The sequence below is a fragment of the Triturus cristatus genome, chromosome 2_2, assembly GCF_964204655.1.
Source record: "Triturus cristatus chromosome 2_2, aTriCri1.1, whole genome shotgun sequence".
Lineage (NCBI taxonomy): Eukaryota > Metazoa > Chordata > Amphibia > Caudata > Salamandridae > Triturus > Triturus cristatus.
This window is the reverse complement of record NC_140582.1, coordinates 846,161,488-846,187,800: the sequence shown is the minus strand read 5'-3', so window position 1 is coordinate 846,187,800 and position 26,313 is coordinate 846,161,488. Positions and strand designations below refer to the sequence as shown.

At 44.2% G+C, this 26,313-nt stretch overlaps 1 protein-coding gene across 11 annotated transcripts in view; it reads left to right on the top strand.

Moving 5' to 3' along the window:
- Positions 1-26,313, top strand: part of LIMCH1 (LIM and calponin homology domains 1) — an 860,130-nt gene that overhangs the window by 231,602 nt on the left and 602,215 nt on the right. For all 11 annotated transcript variants that reach the window (XM_085642190.1, XM_085642189.1, XM_085642188.1 and 8 more), the window contains exon 2: positions 3,927-3,997. In XM_085642190.1, the coding sequence (XP_085498316.1) occupies positions 3,927-3,997 (71 nt within the window). The remainder of the gene's footprint in view (positions 1-3,926; positions 3,998-26,313) is intronic.

Below are 26,313 nucleotides of genomic sequence, written 5' to 3'. Positions count from 1 at the left end.
AAGACCAAGCATGTTTGCAAACATGAACAATAAAAATAAAACCTCTAGTGCAAAATTAAACACATCAAAAATCTGTTAGATATTTGTTGCAAGCAGATATTAGAAACCGTTCAATACAAATCAGTTAAAAAAAAAAAGCTGCAGTAACTCAGAATGTGTAGAAACATTCAAAAAGGATCTAGCTTTTCTCTATCAAAGGAGTGCAAAATCTAAACATATTCTCTCTGCTTGTCATTGTAAGCTATTAAAATACAGCAGAAGAAAGAAAAGCAACGTTCCATTTGTTGGTTTAAACCGGTGCTTTAATTATTCTCCCTGGCTTGCGTTTCACCTCGGCTACTGGCTCTGGCAACAGACATTGTGATGTCAGAACTCAACTGTAATAACCTTATAATAGTTGAATTCTGATGTCTTTTCGGTGCATCAAAAGTCGCTAATTATAAAAAAAATTAGAGACTGACGTTTATATAGCGCTTGCAGTATCCCATATATTATAAACCTATTTCATGCTTTCATCTTTACAAAGGAAGTTTTTAGTTATCTAGTTTCAAATGAAGGTAACCCAGAAATACTAGCAAATGTATAGGTTAATGATCAATGTTTTCAAATATATGGTAATTTCCTTACTAATATGAATACATTACAGTTATAAAGATAAGTGTTGTTTAAGAGGGCTGCGTGGATGAGGTCTACTAGATTTTCAGGGCGACATACCTGCATCCTTTAAGGACATGCCCTTTAATAGATCCACAATTTGGGCAGTCTGTGCTCTAGAGATGTTTAAAGACAGCCAAACCGTAGCACGTTCCTTAGGTAACTGGTGGGGAAATGGTTTTGCTGGGGTCAGTAGTCGTAAGCTCGGAGGTTTCTTCAGGGAGCTTGCCTATAGACATGTAGCCATCCCACTGGTGGTGGAGCACACAGATTAGTCTCTTTGTAGCTGTGGACATTGTACTGGCAGGCAAAGTACATGGAGGTAGGGACAGCAGTTCTGCAACAGCTCCTGCCTTGTGCAGTGGCTACCAAGCTTTACCGTGTCCTTGAGTAAACATTCCAGGTCGGTGGGGCATGAGGGGGTTTGGATCCAGCATTTCCTCCATGATTGGAGACGAATTTGATCAGAAAAATAGGTTTTACATATAGTTCAAAGGGCTATGCGTTATCCTTTGTTTCCTCCCCTCCCCATTTACCTCCAACACCAGAACAGACTTTGGAAGAGCCCTTGAAAATTCTGATGCAGGAGGTACTTCTTTTGCTCTCCATAGGTGCCATTGATCTGGTTCTGGACATAGAGGAATACCGGAGTTGTTATGGTATTTCCTTGCCTCGAAAAAACAATGAGGGCCTCAGGCCCATTCCGGACCTTCTCCTGCTGAATATCTTTCTACAGAAGGACAAATTCCAGATGCTCACATTGGCTCAGATTGTGTTTGCTCTTGACCCAGAAGACTTGATGGTGTCTTCGGAATTGCAGTATGTGTATTTTCATATACCCATCCGGCAGTTTCATAGGCGCTACCTGTGGGTCAAGGTAGGACAGGAACACTTTCAGTTTACCATGCACCCCTTTGGTCTTGCCCTAGCCCCGCATGTGTTCACGAAAGTGATAGCAGTGATCGCAGCTTATGTTCAAAGGTCGGGAGTGCATTTATTCCCGTACCTCAGCGAGATTGACTGCTGAAGGCTGGTTCACCGCAGTCAGTCGTGGATCACCTCCAGGCAGTGGCCAGCTTCTTGACTTTTTGGGGGTTTTCTATCCGTGAACCAAAGCCACTGATGACCTCCTCACAGAGGATTTAATTCTTTGGGTCTTTACTGGACACAGTGATGTACAAAGTTTTTACTATCCCTGCACCCACCACCACAGCAAGCCAAGGATATTCAGAAAATCATTCCTTCCGTCTGTCAAGGGGATGCTGATACAGGTTCTCAGGGACAACATCTCTGCGTGTGGTACTGCAACAAGCAGGATGGAGTGAGGTTCTGGGCCTTGAGACACAAGCTCTAGGTCACTGGAAGTGACAGGAACAAGACTTCTTCCTGGATGCCAACCACCTAGCACGGTTCTTGAATGCCAGAAAAGACGAGTTAAGCAGGCGTTGTCTGGCGAACCACGAGTGGCATCTTTACCCCAAGGTGGCACAGGGCATCTTAAATCAATGGGCAGTTCTTTATTGGGTTTTGAGGGGCAATGAATAGTAAAGTGGTTCAGAAGAGGGCCTTGTCAAAATGGATAGTGCCGGTGTTCGCGAAGTCTCCTGTTCAGGATCAAACCTGTGCTCCCAACTCACCCATTTTGCTCAAAGCTGGTAGAAACACTGACTGCAAAATTCTGCAGCACCTTTTCTAAATACTTTTAATCCATTCAGGGCCAACAACGTCGCAAATATAATTGCACCCTTTTTTGGCTCTGCTAATCGCAAAAAGATGACTGAAATACTGTTTCAAGCCTATATTGGTTTGTTAAGTCATTAACTTGTCGGCATAGGCTGGTCAGTCAATATAATGTAAGTTATTGTCGCATCTTACCCGAAAGAGCATCAACAAATGTATTTAAAAATGCTGGTTTTTCCTTGCAGGTTTCAGAATGTAGGGATTTCTAATTCAGTTTCCTTCCATCAATGACTTGCTTTGGGGTGTGACCCTTCAGCCAAGGGGCTATTGGGGTGCATTCTTCAGCTTCCTAGGAAATGCTTACAATGGAATGCATGAAAAGTGCACTGGATAATTACACTTTTGTCACATTCACTTGTTTATCTGGTATTGCATTGCACACAACAGCTTTCCTTTATTTATTTTTTCCACTGCAAAACTGCGTTCAATTTATGGCAAAATAAAGAAACTGCCAGGGACACCAAAGGGTTGTTCCTCTAATAGGTACCATTGGACGAAAAGACCCTTTGGAGTCTACAATTACGAAATTCATCCACCTGGTTACTGCTAAACTACAAATTCAAAACAACTGTCAGCTTTTGCGAAGCCAATAGGTTTGGGTTTAATAATTGGGATTCAAAGTCATGCCATCATTTCTGAACCCCCGCCATTTGTTCCCCGTTTTTTGCACGTAAGAGCTGGTGGAATTCGTGATGGGACGCTAGCAACAATCTACGTTTAGCGCATTGGACCAGGGGAAAACACGTGTTATTACAGCATGCTCCCCTTCTCAGATGTAGGGTAAAGTGGTAATACCGCTCACCGGCGTATCTGTATTTATCACACAAAATTATTAGCCAGGGAAATGTGACAGCCTCCCTGTGTAAAGTGTTTAGGTGCCATTTTAGTGCGCCAAACGATGTTAAGTGCCAGATTTTGCTCGCTGTGACTTCATATCAGTTGCTGTGTTGGCGTGCATGTTATTGAATGGAGGAGGCTCGCCCTGTTACCGTATTTTGGAATACTCGTGCCAGAGAGCAGCCAACCATGTGTGTTTAATTTCAAGCAGTTTTTTTGTTGTTTTCAGCTAGAGGTACAAATATCTCAATCAACACTGCAGTGTCTGCATACAAGCAGGCTCATACACTTCACACAGCGGACATATTAATACAGTATGAAGTGGCCCGCGCAGGGTGCATAACAACATGATACGACAACGCAATGCATATCCAACATGTTAGTGTTACGTCATTGAAGCAGGGAAGGTACCACTGAACCTCCGTCCTATCTACCAGAACCCACAAGGACCTTAGTGTGGAGGAAGCGCGCGTGGGGCTCTGGGGAGGGGCCAGGTGTATACAAAGAGGAGCTGTACCGTCACCGCACAACCAAGCATGAAAAATAATCTAACGCTTGTCTGTTAAAGCGCCGCCTTCCACGTTTATTGACAGTTCTTACATTGTGTAAAATGTCTGATTGAGGAACACAAAGTGACTGAAGTGAGTGCAAAGATGACAGCCCTAACCAGTGCCCTCTTTTGTTTGTTTCCACAGCAAGTGACTGGCAGGAGTGTCGGGGATAAGGACTTCCGGTCTGGACTAGAGAACGGCATCCTGCTGTGCGAGTAAGTCTTTCTCCTGATTGAAAGTGGAAGTCTGGTCTCGTGTGGCTCTCGGCGCTGCCTGCTCTCTGAATGACTGTTCTGTACTCTTGTACAGTGAGTACTTCATTGCAAACCCCTCTCAATATTGACGTTACTCTTAAGACAACACCGGGATGAGGGGAATGAACGTTTTCAAAGGCGTTTCTATGGCACGGTAGAATCCGCTCGACTATGTATAGTTTCTGCGCTGAAAACAAATGATCCTTAAAATACTACTGGATACATGGTTCGAAAACTTAAAGATGGGCTGCATTACGTCTCAGCAATAAGTGTATACATATTACACTCACAGGAGGCTGCCTTCAACTTACACAGATGGCTGTTTGAGGGTTGAAGACATGTTTGTTATACCATCCCGGGGGGCCTCCATTTTTTCCGTCATTTTCCTTGTGTGTCAATGTGCGAAAACAGCTTGACTTCAAAACATAAAGCCGAGGTGAGCTGAGCTGAGCAAAGCTTTATTTATTGTAATTGCATTCATATAGCGCTTACTACCCATGACGAGGCGTTGAAGCGCTTTTTCGGCGAGTAGCACGCTACTCTGGAACCCAAAGAGGATTAGTGGTGAATTAGGGAGATATGAAATTAATTTGAGCGGTGGACATGAGTTTGTTGTTTAGATTGTGTAAAACCACAATCCCACCATGCTTACTGGGGCACTCGCAAGTTAAAGCAGCAACTGGTGTGTGTAACCTAAAGGTGATGGCTCCAGTATTGGTAGCAAACACAAGGAGATGATGGACGGAGCACTGAAACTTTTCAGACACTCACCCCCACTCACAGATCTGGGCTGAATCCAGCATCATTCTTTAGCTCACTTTACCACCTCAGTGCACACCCAGCTATATGCAAATCAGTCTTGACCCTGTGCCTCATGGGAACAGTCCAGCCTGAACTGCCAGTAGTAGTAGTAGGACTGGCTCACTTTTCATCCTTTCACGATCAATTAAAAGTCAACAACTTTGGTAGAAATAGGTTTATATATATAAATGTGTAGATCATTAATAGCCGTAATCCTGGATTCTTTGACTTGTACTTGTTATGATAGTGATAATTACATTTGTATTAATGTAGTGTAGTGTGCCATTTGTGTAGCATCACAGCTCAGTCAGTGGGTCAGATAATGGTGGCTTTTTATGTAGCACCTGCTACCAACGCCACCAACTACACGTGTTCAAACAGTAAGTGTTCCCATTACCGGAGTGAATGTTACTCATTTTTCGACCCGGAAGTATATAAGCTTGCGTGACCTTGAACTCGTGACCCGGAGGTCTCTTGAGCAGACCACAGCCAGATGACTTGTTTTACCGCTGCGTTTCTGCCATCACTTTAATCCAATACCAGGCCGAACCTTGGCAAGAAAACAAACAAAACAAAAAACATTCTATGCTAGTTGCATGTACTATTCCAGTTCAAGTCCCCGGTTCACCACAATGCTTGGAAAGCTCCTAATATAGTATTTTGTTTCAGTCTCATTAAACTGTTTTCTGGGAGACACCCATGCTTTATTTCTGTCAGCACTGCCTGGCGGGAGCTGGGAGGTGCTTTGCTTTCTGTCTGAGAGTGGGCAGAATGGAAGCCCTCAGCCGTGATGGATCTGTCTTCTACCAAAAAACGTGGTTTTAATAGCAATGCATTGATCTGGTGTACTCATTCCCGGTGTTTTTCGATTTGTAAAAAACAACCCAATCTGGGGGCTCCGGTCAGAAGTGTTCTAGACCTGCCCGTGCAGATGTCTGACCTTGAGAGGAAAAGGAAACGACTGCTATTGGGCGACATGGAAACAGACTCCTGTTCAGCATTATTAACGCACTTGCATTTATTCAGTCGTTTCCCCAAGCTTTTTGGAAAAAAAGGATCACAACTAAAAGATTGTGTCACGCGTGCTCAGGGCTTGCTTTGCACCAAAAATGTGCAGGTGCCTTAGATTTTTCTTAGGGTGCCACTGCCCACTTCGATCACTGGTTGCTGCTCACTTTCAACACTGGCACCTCACACTTCACCATTGGTGCCATCTGTTGCCACCAGAAAGAATGTGCTTTTGTCAAGAAGGCTTTGTCTGTCGGGGTGTACGCTAGGCCTGGGCAGAATTTCAATTACGCTGGAGTAATCATAGTCATTTTGGTAATTATGCGTTACTCTTTAAAAAAAAAAAAATTATTTTCTTTATTAAAATTTCAAATAACTAACAGCACTGGACATGTTATGACAGTAGCATTGTTTAGTATAGAAGCTCAAAGCTCCTATTCATACCATCCCAAGAGATACAGTCCACAGATCCTGACTTTATATTCCCATGGGGAACAGGGTCAAGACTGACTTGCATATGACTGGGTTTACACTGGAATGGCATGGGGAGCAAACAAACGATGGATTTAGGCCTAGATCTCTGTACTGGGGTGAATGTTGGATATTGTTTCACATTCTGTCCATCAATTGTTTTTTTTGCATGAAAATTTATACAGAGCACAGCTACTCACAAGTGTCCCGGCGCTAGAGCCGAACGGCAACAGTTATACCCTATACAGATTGTGTGAAAAGCCAGTTCCGCCCTGTAGGGCAGATTTGTAGCTACCATCAATACAACTGGTATGTGTTGCAGTTCTTTTTAGTCTATCTTCAAAACTATCAAATGAAATATGCAACATAGTACTGGACAACTTCGTATCTAATATTGTTAGCAACACAACATATAGTCAGTGACATGCCCATTGTAATTCTCCCACCCCTCCCAGCTTTCAATCATCTAGCAGGCCAAAATGAATTATACAATACTAGGAACAGTCTAGTGTTGTCTCTCGTCCCTTGGACCTGTAAAGGGGTTTATCCTTGCCCGGCAAAGGTATAACTACCCCTGAGGCCTCTTTCATTGATGGAGAAAGAGAAGCAGGATTTTCTATGGCGTTAAATAGTTTAGTGAATAGGGGAGCTAGCTGGTCGCAGAAGATCTTTGTAAAACAGCACCTGGAAGCCATCCAGTCCCGGTGACTTGAGAGGTTTTAACCTTGAGATCACGGAGATTACCTCCTCAATACGTATTGGGCTATCTAGTTGAGCGGGCTGTCCCTCAGTCAGATGTGATACATTGACTTGTGCTAAATAGTGTCTGGGGTTGTCCCCGGGTATATATGGGGAGAATACAGCCTTTCATATATTTCGCAAAAATGTTCTGCTATGGCGGTGTCGCCCGTCACGTCAACACCGATCTCCATGAAGAGCAATGTAACTGATATAGCCTGGCATTGCACGCGTAGTTTATTCACTAGCATTCTCCTGCATTTATTACCTTCTGCGTAAAATAAATGTTGTAGACGCAGGAAGGCGTATTCCGCCCTATCTAAATCTAAGCCAGCTAACTGTTTCCGTGTTGACTTTAACTGCCGCCTCACCCTAGGCACCCCTGTGCAATGGTGTATACGCTCCAACTCTCTCACCTTTTGTTGGAGTTGCTCCCGCTTCTCTCGTCTCAGCTTGCTCTCAGCTGCCGAGATTGCAAGGAATTCGCCCCGAATTACCACCTTAAGGGCGTTCCAAACTCTCACTATCGACATCCCCGGAGTATTGCCTCTTCAAGATATTGCGTAACGGCTTGCCGGATCTGCTGTACTACCTGTGGGCGATATAGGAGAGTCTCCCTCATTCGCCATGACGGGCGGGAGGGCCGAGGCAGGCCAATACTCGGAACAACCGCCGAGTAATCTGATAAAATCCTAGGTTCGATCTCTATGGAGGTGAGTGTCGCCTGTAACTCCTGGGTGCCTAGAAAATGATCTAGTCGTGCATAGGTCTTGTGTGCATGGCAGAAGTATGTGTAATCCTGTGTACTAGCGTGTGCTTCGCTCCATAGATCCTTCGACCCCATGTCACTCAGCTAGTCGCTGCAATCTCGAGATACCTCCCGAGTCCCCTTGTTTCGATGTGAAAAGAGCGGTCCACATCGTTGCAAAAGATCAAATTTAAATCCCCTACCAATAAGACCAAACGCTCCTGGGTATTCATGGCGTCTGCCACTGCTTTTCTCAAATGGCGCTCCTGTCCTTCATTTGGAGCCCACTAGTATTGACTGTGCACCCATAGAAATCTTATGGACCAAAAGGCGCCCTTGTATCTCTGCTATTGGAGAGCCTATTGTACCTTTTAAAGGAATGGAACACCAGCTTTGCCATTCCAGCAGTCTTCGTAGGCATAGATAAGATTAATTGTTTAGGGAATTACTTTGATTTTAGTCTATGCCAGTCCTTAGCCACCAATTGCGTTTCTTGTAACACCCAAATGTCCACCCCAAACTGTTCGAGATATGAAAGGACCTCTCTTCTCTTCACTGGATTATTTAGTACCTTTACGTTGAGTTTGACTACCCTTAGAATAATGAACGACACCCTAATCGTAAATCATCATCCTACTAAAACATTGACGTTTGCCTCCATGCTGCGAATAGATCCGCTGAAGGTTCACCAGACTCCCAAGAAATATCTGAGTGCATGCTATAGCCTTTTTATAGGTCTTTTGGGTCCCACTCCGTGCATGCCATCCAGAGTTATCTCAAAGTCCGGTGTAGCATCCAAGATCGCCCGAAAAAGTTCCTGCACGAAGAAAGCGACACCCGCACCCTCTTCTCCAGTCCAGAAGCCCCTTATGCAGATGTTATTGCGTCTTGAGCGATTCTCTAGATCTTCGGTATGGGCCTGCAAGTCCAGGTGTTGGTCATGGAGATGCAAGATTTCTTGCTGGAGTTGTTCAATCTCCTCCTCCCAGCTACCCTCATGTTGCTCCAGAGTGTCGACTCTGTGCCCAGAGCGTCCACATCCCGTCTCACCTTCAGTTCCTTGGAGAGATCCTTTTTCATTGCTTGCAGGTCTTCACATAAGGAGGCAAAGAGTGCTTCAATAAAGGGGTGAGTTAAAGGGGCATTCGCCTCTGTGGGGGGTGCTGACGTCAGTATCCTTGAGGCCGGTGGGGGGGCATCTGTAAGGGAGCGCAGGGTCTTCGGGAGCATCTCCTTCACGGACTGGTCCTTCTTCCCCATACTTCTGGCCATGGTGCAGGAGGGTTTAGCTTGTCTTCCTTGGCAAGATATTGTAGCATCTCCACACAGCGGGGTGTACAGAGTCTATTCGTTAGGAAGAGTCTTGACCGGTCGCCGCAATGGTAACCAAAGTTCTTTCTCTTCCCAGACAGGTGAGCGCAGGGGGCCGGCCATCTCCCTCCTGTCACAACTCCCCGAGCCGTCCGGGCTCTTACCGGTGTTATGGGATGTGGAAGTCTCTATCAGTCTGCCTCCCGCTACGCTGTCTCAGCAGCTGAATAACACACCCCAGCGTAGCCCACACCGGGCATTGCACTGTCTCCAGCTTAAGGTCTCAGCAGGCGGTGAGGAATCTCTGTTGCCGCAGCCAGGTCTTGTGATTGACTATGTGCTCTGGTGACCGTGCCCCGGTCAGCAATGCCCTGTGTCGCGAACCCAATGCCCCACTAGTCGATCTCCTACACTCTGGGCCCCGGCAGGCATCAGTTGAACAGGGAGGGAGAGAAAGCGAGTGGAGAGCAATGCCCACTTCTGGGCTACGTACCCCGGGGGGATGAGCTGGGTGTCTGTTTTGCCCCACTGGCGACTCCTGTGCAAGCACCCGTTCTTGGTCCATGGCATCCCATGCCCCAGCGGTCACCCCTGGATGGTCCCCCGTCCTTGCGGTCTGGCAATATGGTCTTCAAGTAGGGCCCAGGGCTATGGGCGCCGTGTCGCTTCTCAGGCCTCCAATACCAAAGCTCTGAAGCAAAGTGCACAAACGGGGGCCCTCAACTGGGACCCCCAGTTCCCCCAATGGAATGCGGGTCTCAGGGCAGGGGGAGGACTCTCTGCTGCCACCGTTGCGAATGCCACGCCCCGGGAGCATGTCTCAGCCCCTCATCGCTGCCGCTCTCTGCAGGGTGTCAGGCTACTCGTGGAGGCGACCCATTAATCAAAACATTCTCAGCAATGGTATGGATAAAAAATACAATTAAAGCGGAGTTCCTACTATTTTTGATAATTCGGTACTTCTAAGGTACATTTTTTCTTATTGGAATGTTAATTTCCTATTTAAATAGTGGTCCTCTAAGCTTCAAATTACTTTTATTACCACAAATATTTGTCATCATTTAGCTCCATTATCCTAACTAAAGGTTGCTATCGAATGTGGGCCACTTTTTTTTTGGCTGCCCGGGCCGAATTGTGACCCCATTCCAACCCTGCCGGGAGACCTCTGATGCTCCCTGGCTGGCCCCTCGCCAATATCCCCAGGCTCTGGGCTTCAACTCTGGCCCTCCTACCCGGCTTAGAAGGCAAGGGCATGGGGGCCCGTTGATCAGGTCTGGAGAGACGGATAAAAGCGTCTCACTCGGATGCCATCTTGGCCCCGCCCCCACCTCTGTTTCTTTAAAGACACTTATACCCTTGGCCCCTTAAAACCTTTTTGGAAAAATATACCCTATCTACCTGCGGCACAGTGTTAATCCGTGGCACAGTGCCGCGGGGGTATGCCCTGCTGCAGAGTCTGCGCTGAGACCTCCAAACACCTATAGAACATTCTTTACCGTTTACTACCTTAAATTGTGTAACTCTATGAAAATCTTCAAATGTCTCTCTGTAATTTTGTGCATATTGGAATGAGATCTTAATTTTTTTGTACCGTATGTGGTTTAACCTGTCCCTCCTTCTCCAGGAGTGCTGGCCGCCTTCGATTTTCGTAAAAGTTGGTTCATGCTCTCTTTTCACAAGTTTGTAACTGTGTGCGAGGCTCAGCCACAATGAGATGCTTGCAGCTGTCTTGTGCATCACTCCTGTGGGTCACCACAGACCCTTGTCTGCCTCTCCATCGTTCATTTATCCTCCCTTGGGAGTAATATTTTTAATTCGTTCTGAATGAAGTCATCTGTGTACATTTTCCCTGTAGAGTTAAACCTTTCTGCCCCTCTCCTCCTCGTGCTTTCTCCCAAATACGCATTTTCTGCAAGCTCAATTTCACTTTTCAACTTATCTCACCTAAAGCACAGCTGCAAAAACTAATATCTCCTACGCGTTGAGCTGAGGGTCTGTGACCATAGATACACACAGCTGTGCAAGGAGAACTGAACGGGTGTGCTGTGCGCCCCCCTTGCAATATTAAACACATAGCTTCCATCCAGTGCTTAATTTGTAAAAGAGTAAGTACCAGGGCCTAAACATTTGCTAAGAAGCCTGCCATCTACACTCGAAATTTTGGGTGCTGAATACTAAGGCTGCATAGCCTAGATTGCACCTCATGCCTCTATGCATAAGCAGATGCTTCCTGCCTCTTTATCTAAATTCTGCAGATTTTTCATCTCTGCTTTCTCACTTTGTCACTGTTTTTGTGTTTTTTCCCCCCTCTTTTCCCCCTCTCTCTTGCCCTGGATCAAAGCTGAGAAAAAATAAGTGTTGGTTCTTAAAAAGGAATGCTGATTGCCCGCACCTGGAACCACTGGGCCATGTTAAGCACCGACTACATCCCCACTGCGGAAAGCGTGTTTCTGTTAATGTATGCTAAAATCAAAATGGATGCAAAAGTCATTGGGCCAAAGAGTCCATAGCGGCTTGAGGACAGAATTCTATGTTTCAGCAGAAAAGAGATTGGTTACTTGTTGGGACACTAAATGCAAAGGAGCTGTTCATAGTGGAATCAGACATGATATATTTGACGCACTTACATTACTGCCGATGTGAGTAAATCCTGGCAGTGGCTCGGCTTGTAGATTTTTGTCCGCAGTTACTTACCTGCCTGTTGCTGCTAACCGCATGTGCGCTTCATCTGTGAAGGAGCTTTCGCTGTGAATATTTGCTATGTGGCCCCATTATTTCCACTGCTGATTCAAATTCTTTGAAGCAGGGGTTTACAATGTAGTTCCAGGAGGGATGGAATTTTGCTAAATTTTCAGGATAGTCACTTATGCTACAGACAAGGAAGCTGACTCAAATTCACTTACGTAGTCTGTTGTTAGCCTGAATATCTAGCCTGATTGTAGCTCCTATAGGCCAGTATTGGGTCCCCCCAGCGCAAGAAAATTGGGGGCGGGGGGTCAAACTTAATTTCCCAATGAAATTTCCATAGGGATTTTTTTAACCATGCTACAGCCAAAATGGTTCAACGGAATTACACCAAACTTTGCAGAAAGCTAGATCTTTTTCCAGAAAGCATGCTTTTTGTGATTTTGTGTAAATCTATTTAAAAGTTTCTGAGAAACTGGTGTTCAGAATATTTGTGTATCTGGTAGTTTTGGTTTGTGGGACACGAGAGTCTGCAGGCACGCAACTTTAAATAACAGAACAATCTGATTGGCTAAGGAGGCTTTTTACCTCATCGTCCATCGTGCTCCTGAGGAGAAAGGTTGCAGTCATTCACAGGTTTTTTTGTTTTGCGTAGAAGGTTCTTTATTTCATAGATTCCTTTGACAAGAAGGTAAACCCAACGCGTTTCACTCTAGAGAGGGCTTCTTCAGGGCGAAGTATTATAGTGAGCACTGTTCAAGAATTCTTGGTAGGAAACACCAGCATCAAATCAAGTTAGTACCTTCCCTTTGTCAATCATAATATTCCTTTAATGCATCAAGTGTTGTACTTTGGTAGCCTTGGTAAAAACGTTAAGAAATAGGTCAGCGGTGTATCGCTTAGCGCCTTAGGCGTTTCCAAGTCCGTGGGTTATTCCGGTTAGGTAACAATCTTGTCCCGTATCCACACGGGACAAGATTCCGTTACATGGGACAAGATTGTTACCTAAAAAAAAAAAAGCATGTTTTAAAAAAAATGATGTAAATCCCTTCAGTAGTTCCTGAAATATTCATATTTAAAATATTTATATATATGACGACTGTGGTGGATCCGCGAACCCTCCAGAGCACGAGCTTGATTCTGATTGGCTGCCAACACTTTAAACCAAAAAGGTTTGGCAGCCATCTTGTGACTAGGTTGAACCGAGTCACAAGAAAAAAGGTCAAAAAAGAAGAAAAGGAGGCAGGGTAGTAACACCCTGACCCCCTAGAGCTGCTCAGGGGATTCCACAAAACCATTTTTTAAAATAACAATTCGGTGAGATTCACGTCTGCCGCACTTCCTTTTTTTTAAGCCCCCGGGTGGGCCAGGTCCTGGGGGCAATTGTTAATTATGGTGTGGGGGCCCGCGGGTGCCCCCACCAAAGCCCCCACACCCCTCCCCTGCAGAACCGGGCACCACAATCTCCCCAGGGCTTTGTTTAAATTAAAATGGTGGGGGGGGGGGCAACACTGCCCCAGAGACCACCACCTCCCCAGGGCATAGAGTAATTTAAATACGGAGGCCCGCAGCAGGCCACCGGGGACTACCACCTCCCCGGGGCTTTAAACTTATGTTTGGGGGGGGTCTGTGTGGCCCCCTTGTGGAGCCCTCCTTGGCGCTGGGGACCAACCCCCCCCCCCAGGGCCGGCTCCAGCAATGTCCCAAAGGGAGCTGCATGTTAGCAGCTTCCTTTGCCCAAAAGCAATGCCGGCTCCCGCTGGAGGCGGGGAGCCAGCTGGGACCGCGGGGGCTTTGGGGCTTCCCTGCGGTCCCCAACGAGAGGCCAAGCCTCGGTGATGGGGTCCCCGGGGCCGAAAATGGCCCTGGAGTACGTGGTCCCCCCCCTCAAAATGTTTATATATATATATATATATATATATTTATTTTTAAAGAACACAAAAAGTGACTCTGAAGTAGCACACATACTACAGAGGATTGCAGTAGTAATAAAGGTGACTGCCAGGAAAGCTATTGATATTAAATCTGCAAAACTAAAAAGAGATATGTTAAGATTTCATATACCTCCTCTTCCAACTCACCACTTCATAAATCATTCTGTTTTGGAGATTTTCTTGTCAGTGAAAGCCCTGTGAGTAAACAGCATAAAAAGAATAGAAGATTTATAAGAGAAAAAAGGCTGCATAGCATCAGTCAGCTACAACCCTTCCAGACATCCAACCCAGTTATTGACTTGACTGGAGGGCTCCTATCACCAGGTGAATTGAACCTCTTGAGCAACGGCCTCTATTTCTGTCCTGTACCGACCATAACACTGCCAACATGATGAGAGACCTAAAAACCTTCGAGAGGAGATGCAGACTTGCAGAATACTTTTATAATAATTCTAATGTTGATCTGCCAAGCTACCTTCCAGATCCATTTAAGAAGTTCCGCCATCCCAAATCATGGACTCCTCAATGTGGTAGAAATCCTGTCCTTGATACATACATTTTATCCATTAAGAAACTCATCAAGGAATCAACACCTAAAAGGATTTTTGATAACATCACCCGAGAAGAAAGAAAAGCTCCCCACCTCCTTCAACGGAGAATGGATGTCATTATAAAACCAGCAAAGGTGGTGCAGTGGTTGCCATGAAAGTAAGTGATTATATTGAGGAAGGAATGAGACAACTAATGGATACCAACACTTACAAACCTTTAGAAACTGATCCCACAGAAGACTTGAACAAAGAAATTAAGAACATGGTTGGAAGATACAGGAGCTTAAACCTCATTGATGAAACAACAGCAGATATATTTGTTCATCCCAAACCAAGACCTGGGAGATTTTATATGCTTCCCAAAATTCACAAAATGAACAATCCTGGCCGTCCCATCATCTCTGGCAACGACACAGCCACTGAGAGACTATCTTTATTTGTCGACCTGCACCTCCAGCCCATTGTACAGGAACTTCCATCATTTGTTAAAGATACCAGTCACTTCCTTCAGATTATTGAATAATTAAACCAAACCTACACATTTGATGATGATACTCTTCTGGCTACATTTGATGTTACATCATTATACACCAATATACCACATGAGGATGGGCTTATGGCATTATCTGAAGCTCTTAATAAAAGAACTGTGAAAAAGCCATCAACAAATGTGCTTACCAACTTTGCAAGAGTTATCCTTAAATCCAACAATTTTACATTCGATGGTAAACACTATCTGCAGATACAAGGGACTTCCATGGGCACTCGGATGGCTCCATCCTATGCAAATATCTTCATGGGAAAATTAGAGAACTGTATACTTGCTACTTCTAGCATCAAACCACTGGTATGGGTACGATACATTGATGACATATTTATAATATGGAATGCAGGAAGTAGAACATTAGAACAATTTACAGCTTATATCAACAATATCTATCCTACCATCAAATTTACCAGCAGCAATACTAAACAGAATCCTCATCTCCCTTTTCTGGATGTGCTACTCACAATTCATGAACACAGCATTACAACTGATCTGTACCACAAGCCTACAGATGCTCATTTGTATCTAAACTGGACTTCATGTCACCCACACCACACTAAACTGAGCATCATCTACAGCCAAGCACTTAGAATAAGAAGCATCTGCAGCAATGAGGAAACCTGTAAAGAGCATCTACAGAAGCTTGCTACATTATTTATAAGGCAAGGCTATCCTCTGTATATCATACAGCAACAAATTGACAAGTCTTTGCAGTCACCCAGAGAAGCACTTATTTGGAATACCAACGGCAGAAACAAAAGTGACAGAACTCCATTTGTAGTTGACTATCATCCATCAGCTCCTAACTACAGAAATATAATGCAAAAAACATTTCCCTTACTTACCAAAACCACCAGTCATTGCTTACCGCAGAGCTCCAAATTTACGATCTCTTATTGTGAGAGCTGAACTCAAGCAAGCTGTAACAAATGCAGGGGTTCATTGCTGTGACTCTAAAAGGTGCATCATGTGTGAATATCTTTTACAAACATCATCTATAACTAGTTCTGTTACAAGAAGAACCTATGCAATAAGGCAGCATCTTACATGTCGCTCAACGTGCATTATTTGTGATTCAGTGCCAACGGCAAAGCTGTAAAAAACAATATGTAGGCCAAACAGTGAATGACCTCCGTACACGATTCAGGAACCACAAATCTGCAATAATTAATAAGAAAATTGACCAGCCTATAGCCAATCATTTCAACCTTGTGGATCATTCACTATCAGATTTGAAGATTTTCCCCGTGGAACATGTTTCAAAGGCAGAACTACTGGACTCCAGGGAAAACTTCTGGATGTACCGTTTAAAATCACTTGCATCCAGATGGACTGAACATTACTGACAACACAACCAGATTACTGCATATCTCAAGAGCTCTCAGGACTGCATTGATTCCACATTCCAAATGGAATCTTCACTCATGATGCTTTTTGAAAATTCAGCTGTCATCTGTGCAGCCACAGAGCAAACCATCTTGTACTACCTGAGGAAGGCGGAAGCTGAAACGTTGTAGTGGAAATATATATTTTTTTCTTTGGTGAATCTATCTGTTTGAGTCACTTCTTTCTTGGATATCTTATTTCTTTGTGACTCATTGTATCTTTTGGGATCCAGATTTTTGCCCTGGCTGGCTGTTGTTTTCTTGTGATCCTTCATCTTCAAGTATACCGGCCGTCGAGGAAGCACCACCCCATATCCATAGGGGGCCGTGAGGTCGGATACACCGGCAGAACGGAGGAGCGACGAGGGATCTAGGACAATAACCCTAAGCGGGGGTTCATTAAGGACTTTAGCCTAGCAGAAATTGTGCACTAATGATAACTAAAGGTGAAATAAAAACACTACATCTCCCATAACGCCTAGAGTAAATAATTGGCAATCCCCATGCAGGGGCGTGTTATAGTGGGCTATGTAATGGGAGATGCAGTACACCGCTGCACGTACCTTTCACTGAAACCTCCGAAGAAGCTTTGTAGCGAAACGCGTCAGTCGACGTGAAGGGCTGCTTTTAATCAACCCGCCCGGAGAATATTGCCCATACCCTGGATTGAGGCTGGTAACCTACGTAGTTTTTCGAGTGCTGCTCGCGAAGGAATACCATCATTATGCATCAATAGGGCGGTGGTCCAGCCGTCGAGGAAGCACCACCCCATATCCATAGGGGCCGTGAGGTCGGATACACCAGCAGAACGGAGGAGCGACGAGGGATCTAGGAGAATAACCCTGAGCGGGGGTTCAATAAGGACTTTATCCTAGCAGAAATTGTGCACTAATGATGACTAAAGGTGAATTAAAAACACTACATCTCCCATAACGCCTAGAGTAAATAATTGGCAATCCCCATGCAGGGGCGTGTTATAGTGGGCTATGTAATGGGAGATGCAGGACACCGCTGCACGTACCTTTCACTGAAACCTCCGAAGAAGCTTTGTAGCGAAACGTGTCAGGTGACGTGAAGGGCTGCTTTTAATCAACCCGCCCGGAGAATATTGCCAATACCCTGGATTGGGGCTAGTAACCTACGTCGTTTTTCGAGTGCTGCTCGCGAAGGAATACCATCATTATGCATCAATAGTGCGGCGGTCCGGCCGTCGAGGAAGCCCCACCCCATATCCATAGGGGGCCGTGAGGTTGGATACACCGGCAGAACAGAGGAGCGACGAGGGATCTAGGACAATAACCCTGAGCGGGGGTTCAATAAGGACTTTATCCTAGCAGAAATTGTGCACTAATGATGACTAAAGGTGAAATAAAAACACTACATCTCCCATAACGCCTAGAGTAAATAATTGGCAATCTCCATGCAGGGGCGTATTATAGTGGGCTATGTAATGGGAGATGCAGGACACCGCTGCACGTACCTTTCACTGAAACCTCTGAAGAAGCTTTGTAGCGAAACGCGTCAGTCGACGTGAAGGGCTGCTTTTAATCAACCCGCCCGGAGAATATTGCCCATACCCTGGATTGAGGCTGGTAACCTACGTCGTTTTTCGAGTGCTGCTCGCGAAGGAATACCATCATTATGCATCAATAGGGCGGCGGTCCAGCCGTCGAGGAAGCACCACCCCATATCCATAGGGGCCGTGAGGTCGGACACACCGGCAGAACGGAGGAGCGACGAGGGATCTAGGACACTAACCCTGAGTGGGGGTTCAATAAGGACTTTATCCTAGCAGAAATTGTGCACTAATGATGACTAAAGGTGAAATAAAAACACTACATCTCCCATAACGCCTAGAGTAAATAATTGGCAATCCCCATGCAGGGGCGTGTTATAGTGGGCTATGTAATGGGAGATGCAGGACACCGCTGCACGTACCTTTCACTGAAACCTCCGAAGAAGCTTTGTAGCGAAACGCGTCAGGCGACGTGAAGGGCTGCTTTTAATCAACCCGCCCGGAGAATATTGCCCATACCCTGGATTGAGGCTGGTAACCTACGTCGTTTTTCGAGTGCTGCTCGCGAAGGAATACCATCATTATGCATCAATAGGGCGGCGGTCCGGCCGTCGAAGAAGCCCCACCCCATATCCATAGGGGGCCGTGAGGTCGGATACACCGGCAGAACAGAGGAGCGACGAGGGATCTAGGACAATAACCCTGAGCGGGGGTTCAATAAGGACTTTATCCTAGCAGAAATTGTGCACTAATGATGACTCAAGGTGAAATAAAAACACTACATCTCCCATAACGCCTAGAGTAAATAATTGGCAATCCCCAAGCAGGGGCGTGTTAAAGTGGGCTAAGTAATGGGAGATGCAGGACACCGCTGCACGTACCTTTCACTGAAACCTCCGAAGAAGCTTTGTAGCGAAACGCGTCAGTCGACGTGAAGGGCTGCTTTTAATCAACCCGCCCGGAGAATATTGCCCATACCCTGGATTGAGGCTGGTAATCTACGTCGTTTTTCGAGTGCTGCTCGCGAAGGAATACCATCATTATGCATATATATATATATATATATACACATACATATTACCTACTGGCGGTCGCCAGTAGGTAGTTATAGTTAGGACCACGTTTCCATAGGAAATCCGCAACATTCTATTTTGAATAACTTTTGCGCCGGTTGACGAATCCTCGCAAATTTTTCAAAATAGGTGGGGCGCTACGCTCCGCTCCTACCCTGAAAGTCTCGGGGGGATTCGTCAAGCGGGGGCTGAGATAAAAGGGGGGTCCCAAAACGCATTTTTCCCATGCATTTTTCCATAGGACCTTTAGACACAGCTACAGCCCGAACGGCTGAACAGAATTACTTGAAATTTGGCAGAGAGGTAGTCCTCAAGTCAAGGAAGTGCCTTTTGTAGGTTTGGTGTAAATCTGTTCAGTAGATTCTGAGAAAATAGCCTTTAAATCAATATATATATCTGAGCCAGCTTACGGTGCACTTACGGTGCGCTTACCGTACGCGTACGGTGACGTGCGTGAGCGCGATTCTGATTGGCCCTTAGATCTTAGTAAACATTCGAATCGGTCGAAACCAGGAAGCGGCGGCCGCCATTTTCTCTCTCGCACTCTGACAGGGGGTGGAAAAACAAAGCCCCAAAACATGTAAAGGGGCTGTTTAGACAGCTCCCAAGCACCTAGCCATGTCCAAGGAGTCCCCAACGACCCCCCAAGGGAAAAAAGGCAATTTTAATTTTTTCGAAAATTTCGCCGATTACGCTTACCGTACGCGTACGGTAAAAAATGTAAAAAAAAAAAAAAAAAATCCACACTCTCCCCACCCCGTGTGCAAAAGGTGCCCGAAGGGCACATTTTGTGCATGGCTTATTTGAATTAAAAATAACACATATTTTAAATATCACAGCGATGCTCATCATATTTCCACCATGTGCGCACGGTGCGCGCACGGTGCGCGAACTGCGTTAAGTGGGCGCGCACGCCACAAATGGCGTAAAGTAACTTAGCATTTAAAAAACCGTACAAATTCACTGAAAAAACCATAGGTTTCACACACGTTATAGTTAGGAATTAGCATTTAAAAAACCTTGCAAATTCACTGAAAAAACCATAGGTTTCACACATGTTATAGTTAGCTGGACATTTTACTGATAAAAAACCAATGAAATTCCCCCGTTATAGTTACTGTAGGCAACTATAACTCACGCGACCGTAATCCTCTGCTGATGACATATGTGTCTTTATGAAAAAAAAATATTTGTAATATATGTATAGCTAAAATTTAATGGAAGAAGACATGGGCAAATAAGTGTCTAAATACAGTATTAGCATCAGCAGAGGATTACAGTCGCGTGAGTTATAGTTGCCTACAGTAACTATAACGGGGGAATTTCATTGGTTTTTTATCAGTAAAATGTCCAGCTAACTATAACATGTGTGAAACCTATGGTTTTTTCAGTGAATATACATATACATATATATATATATATATATATATATATATATTCACTGAAAAAACCATAGGTTTCACACATGTTATAGTTAGCTGGACATTTTACTCGTAAAAAAACAATGAAATTCCCCCGTTATAGTTAGTTCAGCTAACTATAACTCGCACGCCCGCAATCCACTGCTGATGATGTCACATATTACATCACTCATGACATGGTCAGTGACATCACTCATGACATCACTAATGACATCTCAAATGACATCACTGATGATGTCATCCATGTGAAAAATTAGCACATCTTCTCACACCCTGATATAACTTTTGATACACCAACTCAAAATTTAAGAGTTCAAATTTCAAAACTATACATACTACAATACCAATAACTACATACCCACTTATTAACTCTTAGGTCTACATACACCTCCAATCATTCAGCTGTACAGTCACTCCATACAAAACTATCTTATGCATTTATACACCTATATAGACACTCACACACCACCAATAATCCATAGAGGTACTCTCACACCTAGTCAGTCATGCAAATAATCACACTCCCATTTACTCAGCTATGCGGTTATACACACTCAAGTTCACTTAGTCATAAAAAAAGTACCACATTCTTACCCTCTTATAGAATCATTCATACAAGCACACACTCATCCATACAGTCACTTTCACAATCACAGTCTCATATCTACTCACTTATATACTCTTACACGCACATATACTGCCTTTCACATATGTAGTTAGTCACAAATGTACTACTGAGATATACATTCAATCCCTAACACACCCATACATACACTCACTCAACCATACAGTCCATCACAGATGCACTCTTAAAACCATGCACCCATAGAATCACACACTCACACATTTATGCATAGTCACACACACCCTACCCACACAAACACTCAGGAACCCATACAGATACTGAGACAAGCAATTAACAACTCATATACACACTTATAAAGGTATTCACAAAACCATACCGCCACTTATACACCAACATACAGACACATACAGACATTCACACAGTTTAGTCACTAGTCTGCAATAAGATACATTTAATGACTCAGTTATAGAGTCAGTCACACACCTAGAAAATCATCCATTCACACATATACACCCACTCATTCTTCAACAGGCCTTTCCCTATATATATTAAACATATTAAAATTGTTCAAAAACACATACTCAATGGATAACTTCATCAGTGATGTCATCAGTGATGTCATTTGAGATGTCATCAGTGATGTCATGAGTGATGTCACTGACCATGTCATGAGTGATGTAATATGTGACGTCATCAGCAGTGGATTGCGGGCACGCGAGTTATAGTTAGCTGAACTAACTATAACGGGGGAATTTCATTGATTTTTTACGAGTAAAATGTCCAGCTAACTATAACATGTGTGAAACCTATGGTTTTTTCAGTGAATTTGTAAGGTTTTTTAAATGCTATTTCCTAACTATAACGTGTGTGAAACCTGTGGTTTTTTCAGTAGGTCTGGAAATGCTTATTAAGGACATCTTTCTGCAATTGATGTCACTTTTTCCACAAACTGCCTTTGTATATTCTAATATATGCCAAAGGCAAAAGTGGAACTGGTCCAACCAATTTTGTCCGCAAATTGACAAAGCAAGAAAGCACGTCAATAAGTCTGTTTCTGCTTTCCTCAGAGACTATGGTATGGGTTCTATATACCACAACAACTTGCGTTACAACATGCAAGACATTGATAGAGGAGACGGAGTACATTTCAATGATGAAGGGAACAGAGTCTTCCTCTTGAACTTTAGACTCTGCATCGGTACTTACTTGTAAGTACCGAAAAACACTCAATGAACACAAGGGCTCTTTTTAGAGCCACCTAATATCTAAACACTTAAACTTGATTTTTATTTCTATTTTTTTTAATGTTTTTTTTCGGGTGCGCGCAGAGTGCGCGCACCTCGCGATGTTTTTAAAAAAAATTAAAATCATTTTTTTTTCCCTTCGTGGTCCTACTGTGACCCCCTGACAATGGCTTGGGGGTCAAGAACTCCCTACTCTGCCCCCTATTCACGTTCTCCACCTTTCCTTTTCAGTGCGACAGACAAAATGGCGGCCGACACTTTCTGATTTCGAATGATTCGAATGTTTACTGACATCTAACAACCAATCAGAATTACGCTCGCGCACGGCAGGGTGCGCGCACAGGGCTTGCACAGTGCGCGCACCCTGCGCGCGTATAGATATTGATATGCTTTTAAATGCTATTTTCTCAGGAAATACTGAACAGATTTACACCAGACCTGCAAAAGGCACTTCCTTGACCTTATGGCTACCTCTCTGCCAAATTTCAAGTAATTCCGTTCAGCCGTTTGGGCTGTAGCTGCGTCTAAAGGTCCTATGGAAAAATGCATGAAGAAAACGCGTTTTGGGACCCCCCTCTTTTCTCGGCCCCCACTTGACGAATCACCCCAAGACTTTCAGGGTAGGAGCTGAACGGAGCGCCCCATTAGTTTTGAAAATTTCGCGAGGATTCGTCAACCGGGGCCAAAGTTATTCAAAATAGAATTTTGAGATTTCCTATGGAAACACGGTCCTAACTATAACTATCTACTCGCGACCGCCAGTAGATAATATATATATATATATATGTATATATATGTATATGTGTGTGTATGTGTGTGTGTGTATGTATATATATATATATTCACTGAAAAAACCATAGGTTTCATACACGTTATAGTTACGAATTAGCATTTAAAAAACCTTGCAAATTCACTTAAAAAACCATAGGTTTCACACATGTTATAGTTAGCTGGACATTTCACTCGTAAAAAACCAATGAAATTCCCCCGTTATAGTTAGTGCAGGCAACTATAACTCACGCGACAGCAATCCTCTGCTGATGACGTCAGATATTACATCACTGATGACATATGTGTCTTTATGAAAAATAAATATTTGTAATATATGTATAGCTAAAGATTAATGGAAGAAGACGTGGGTAAATAAGTGTCTAAATACAGTGATGTAATATCTGACGTCATCAGCAGAGGATTGCGGTCGCGTGAGTTATAGTTGCCTGCACTAACTATAACGGGGGAATTTCATTGGTTTTTTACGAGTGAAATGTCCAGCTAACTATAACATGTGTGAAACCTATGGTTTTTTAAGTGAAAATATATATATATATATATATATATATATATATATATTCACTGAAAAAACCATAGGTTTCACACATGTTATAGTTAGCTGGACATTTTACTGATAAAAAACCAATGAAATTCCCCCGTTATAGTTACTGCAGGCAACTATAACTCACGCGACCGCAATCCTCTGCTGATGCTAATACTGTATTTAGACACTTATTTGCCCATGTCTTCTTCCATTAAATTTTAGCTTTACATATATTACAAATATTTATTTTTCATAAAGACACATATGTCATCAGCAGAAGATTGCGGTCGCGTGAGTTATAGTTGCCTGCAGTAACTATAACGGGGGAATTTCATTGGTTTTTTATCAGTAAAATGTCCAGCTAACTATAACATGTGTGAAACCTACGGTTTTTTCAGTGAATTTGCAAGGTTTTTTAAATGCTAAGTTACTTTACGCCATTCGTGGCGTGCGCGCCCAGTTAACGCAGTTCGTTCCGTGCGCGCACGGTGAGCACGCGGTGCGCTTCGCGTACCGCGCGCCCACTTTACGCAGTTAGTGCCGTGCACGCACAGTGGTCACGCGGTGCGCTGCGCGTACCGCGTGCCCACGTTAAGCGGGATGGGCCATGTACGCACGATGCGCTTCGCGCACCGTGCGCACATGGGGGACATATTTTGCGCATCTTTGTGAAATGTATTCTTCGGGCACCATTTGCACACGGGGTGGGGAGAATGTGGATAGTTTTTTTTTTTTATATAATTTTTTACCGTGCGCGTACGGTAAGCGTAATTGGCGATTTTCCGAAAAAAAAATTATTATTTTTTTTGGGCTTGGGGGTGGTTTGGGGACCCCTGTATCAATGCTGGGTGGTTAGGATCTCATGAAACTGCCTCTTTACATATATTTGGGGTACGTATTTGCTGCCCAACTCAGGAAGCGAGAGAGAAAATGGCGGCCGCCGCTTCCTGGTTTCGACCGACTCGAATGTTTACTAAGATCTAAGAGCCAATCAGAATCGCGCTCGCGCACGCCACCGTACGCGTACGGTAAGCTTACGGTAAGCGCACGGTAAGCGCACCGTAAGCTGCCACAGATATATATATTGATTTAAAGGCTATTTTCTCAGAATCTACTAAACAGATTTACACCAAACCTACAAAAGGCACGTCCTTGACCTGGGGACTACCTCTCTGCCAAATTTCATTAAATTCTGTTCAGCCGTTCGGGCTGTAGCCCTGTCTAAAGGTCCTATGGAAAAATGCATGGGAAAAACGCGTTTTGGGACCCCCCTTTTATCTCAGCCCCCGCTTGACGAATCCCCCCGAGACTTTCAGGGTAGGAGCGGAGCGGAGCGCCCCACCGATTTTGAAAAATTCGCGAGGATTCGTCGACCGGCGCCAAAGTTATTCAAAATAGAATGTTGCGAATTTCCTATGGAAACGTGGTCCTAACTATAACTACCTACTGGCGACCGCCAGTAGGTAATATATATATATATATATATATATATATATATATATATATATATATTCACTGAAAAAACCATAGGTTTCACACATGTTATAGTTAGCGGAAATTTTACTGATAAAAAACCAATGAAATTCCCCCGTTATAGTTACTGCAGGCAACTATAACTCACGCGACCGCAATCTTCTGCTGATGACATATGTGTCTTTATGAAAAAAAAATATTTGTAATATATGTATAGCTAAAAATGTATGGAAGAAGACATGGGCAAATAAGTGTCTAAATACAGTATTAGCATCAGCAGAGGATTGCGGTCGCGTGAGTTATAGTTGCCTGCAGTAACTATAACGGGGGAATTTCATTGGTTTTTTATCAGTAAAATTTCCGCTAACTATAACATGTGTGAAACCTATGGTTTTTTCAGTGAATATATATATATATATATATATATATTACCTACTGGCGGTCGCCAGTAGGTAGTTATAGTTAGGACCACGTTTCCATAGGAAATCCGCAACATTCTATTTTGAATAACTTTGGCGCCGGTCGACGAATCCTCGCGAATCTTTCAAAATAGGTGGGGCGCTCCGCTCCGCTCCTACCCTGAAAGTCTCGGGGGGATTCGTCAAGCGGGGGCTGAGATAAAAGGGGGGTCCCAAAACGCGTTTTTCCCATGCATTTTTCCATAGGACCTTTAGACAGGGCTACAGCCCGAACGGCTGAACAGAATTTAATGAAATTTGGCAGAGAGGTAGTCCCCAGGTCAAGGAAGTGCCTTTTGTAGGTTTGGCGACCGCAATCCTCTGCTGATGCTAATACTGTATTTAGACACTTATTTGCCCATGTCTTCTTCCATACATTTTTAGCTATACATATATTACAAATATTTTTTTTTCATAAAGACACATATGTCATCAGCAGAAGATTGCGGTCGCGTGAGTTATAGTTGCCTGCAGTAACTATAACGGGGGAATTTCATTGGTTTTTTATCAGTAAAATTTCCGCTAACTATAACGTGTGTGAAACCTATGGTTTTTTCAGTGAATTTGTACGGTTTTTTAAATGCTAAGTTACTTTACGCCATTCGTGGCGTGCGCGCCCACTTAACGCAGTTCGTTCTGTGCGCGCACGGTGCGCTTCGCGCACCGTGCGCACATGGAGGACATATGATGCACTTCGTTTTGAAAGGTAATATTTTAATTTTTCGTATATATTTATTTATTTTTTGCCCTGTGGGATGGGGTCCTCGGGGCCGAAAACGGCCTCATGAGGGGGGGCCTGCTACCCCCCTCCAAAATGTTTTTTAAGAAAAGGCAGGCCTTGCCCCGGGGAATAGGGCACCCGGGGCCAAAAGTGGCACAGGGAAGAGGGACCATGCAGCCCCCCTGCCATAATTTTTTTAAAAAAAAAAATAGTTTAAAAGAGGGAAAGCTCTAGGGGATGGGGTCCCCAGGGTCGAAAATGGCCTCAGGAGGGGGGGGCGCGCGGCCCCCC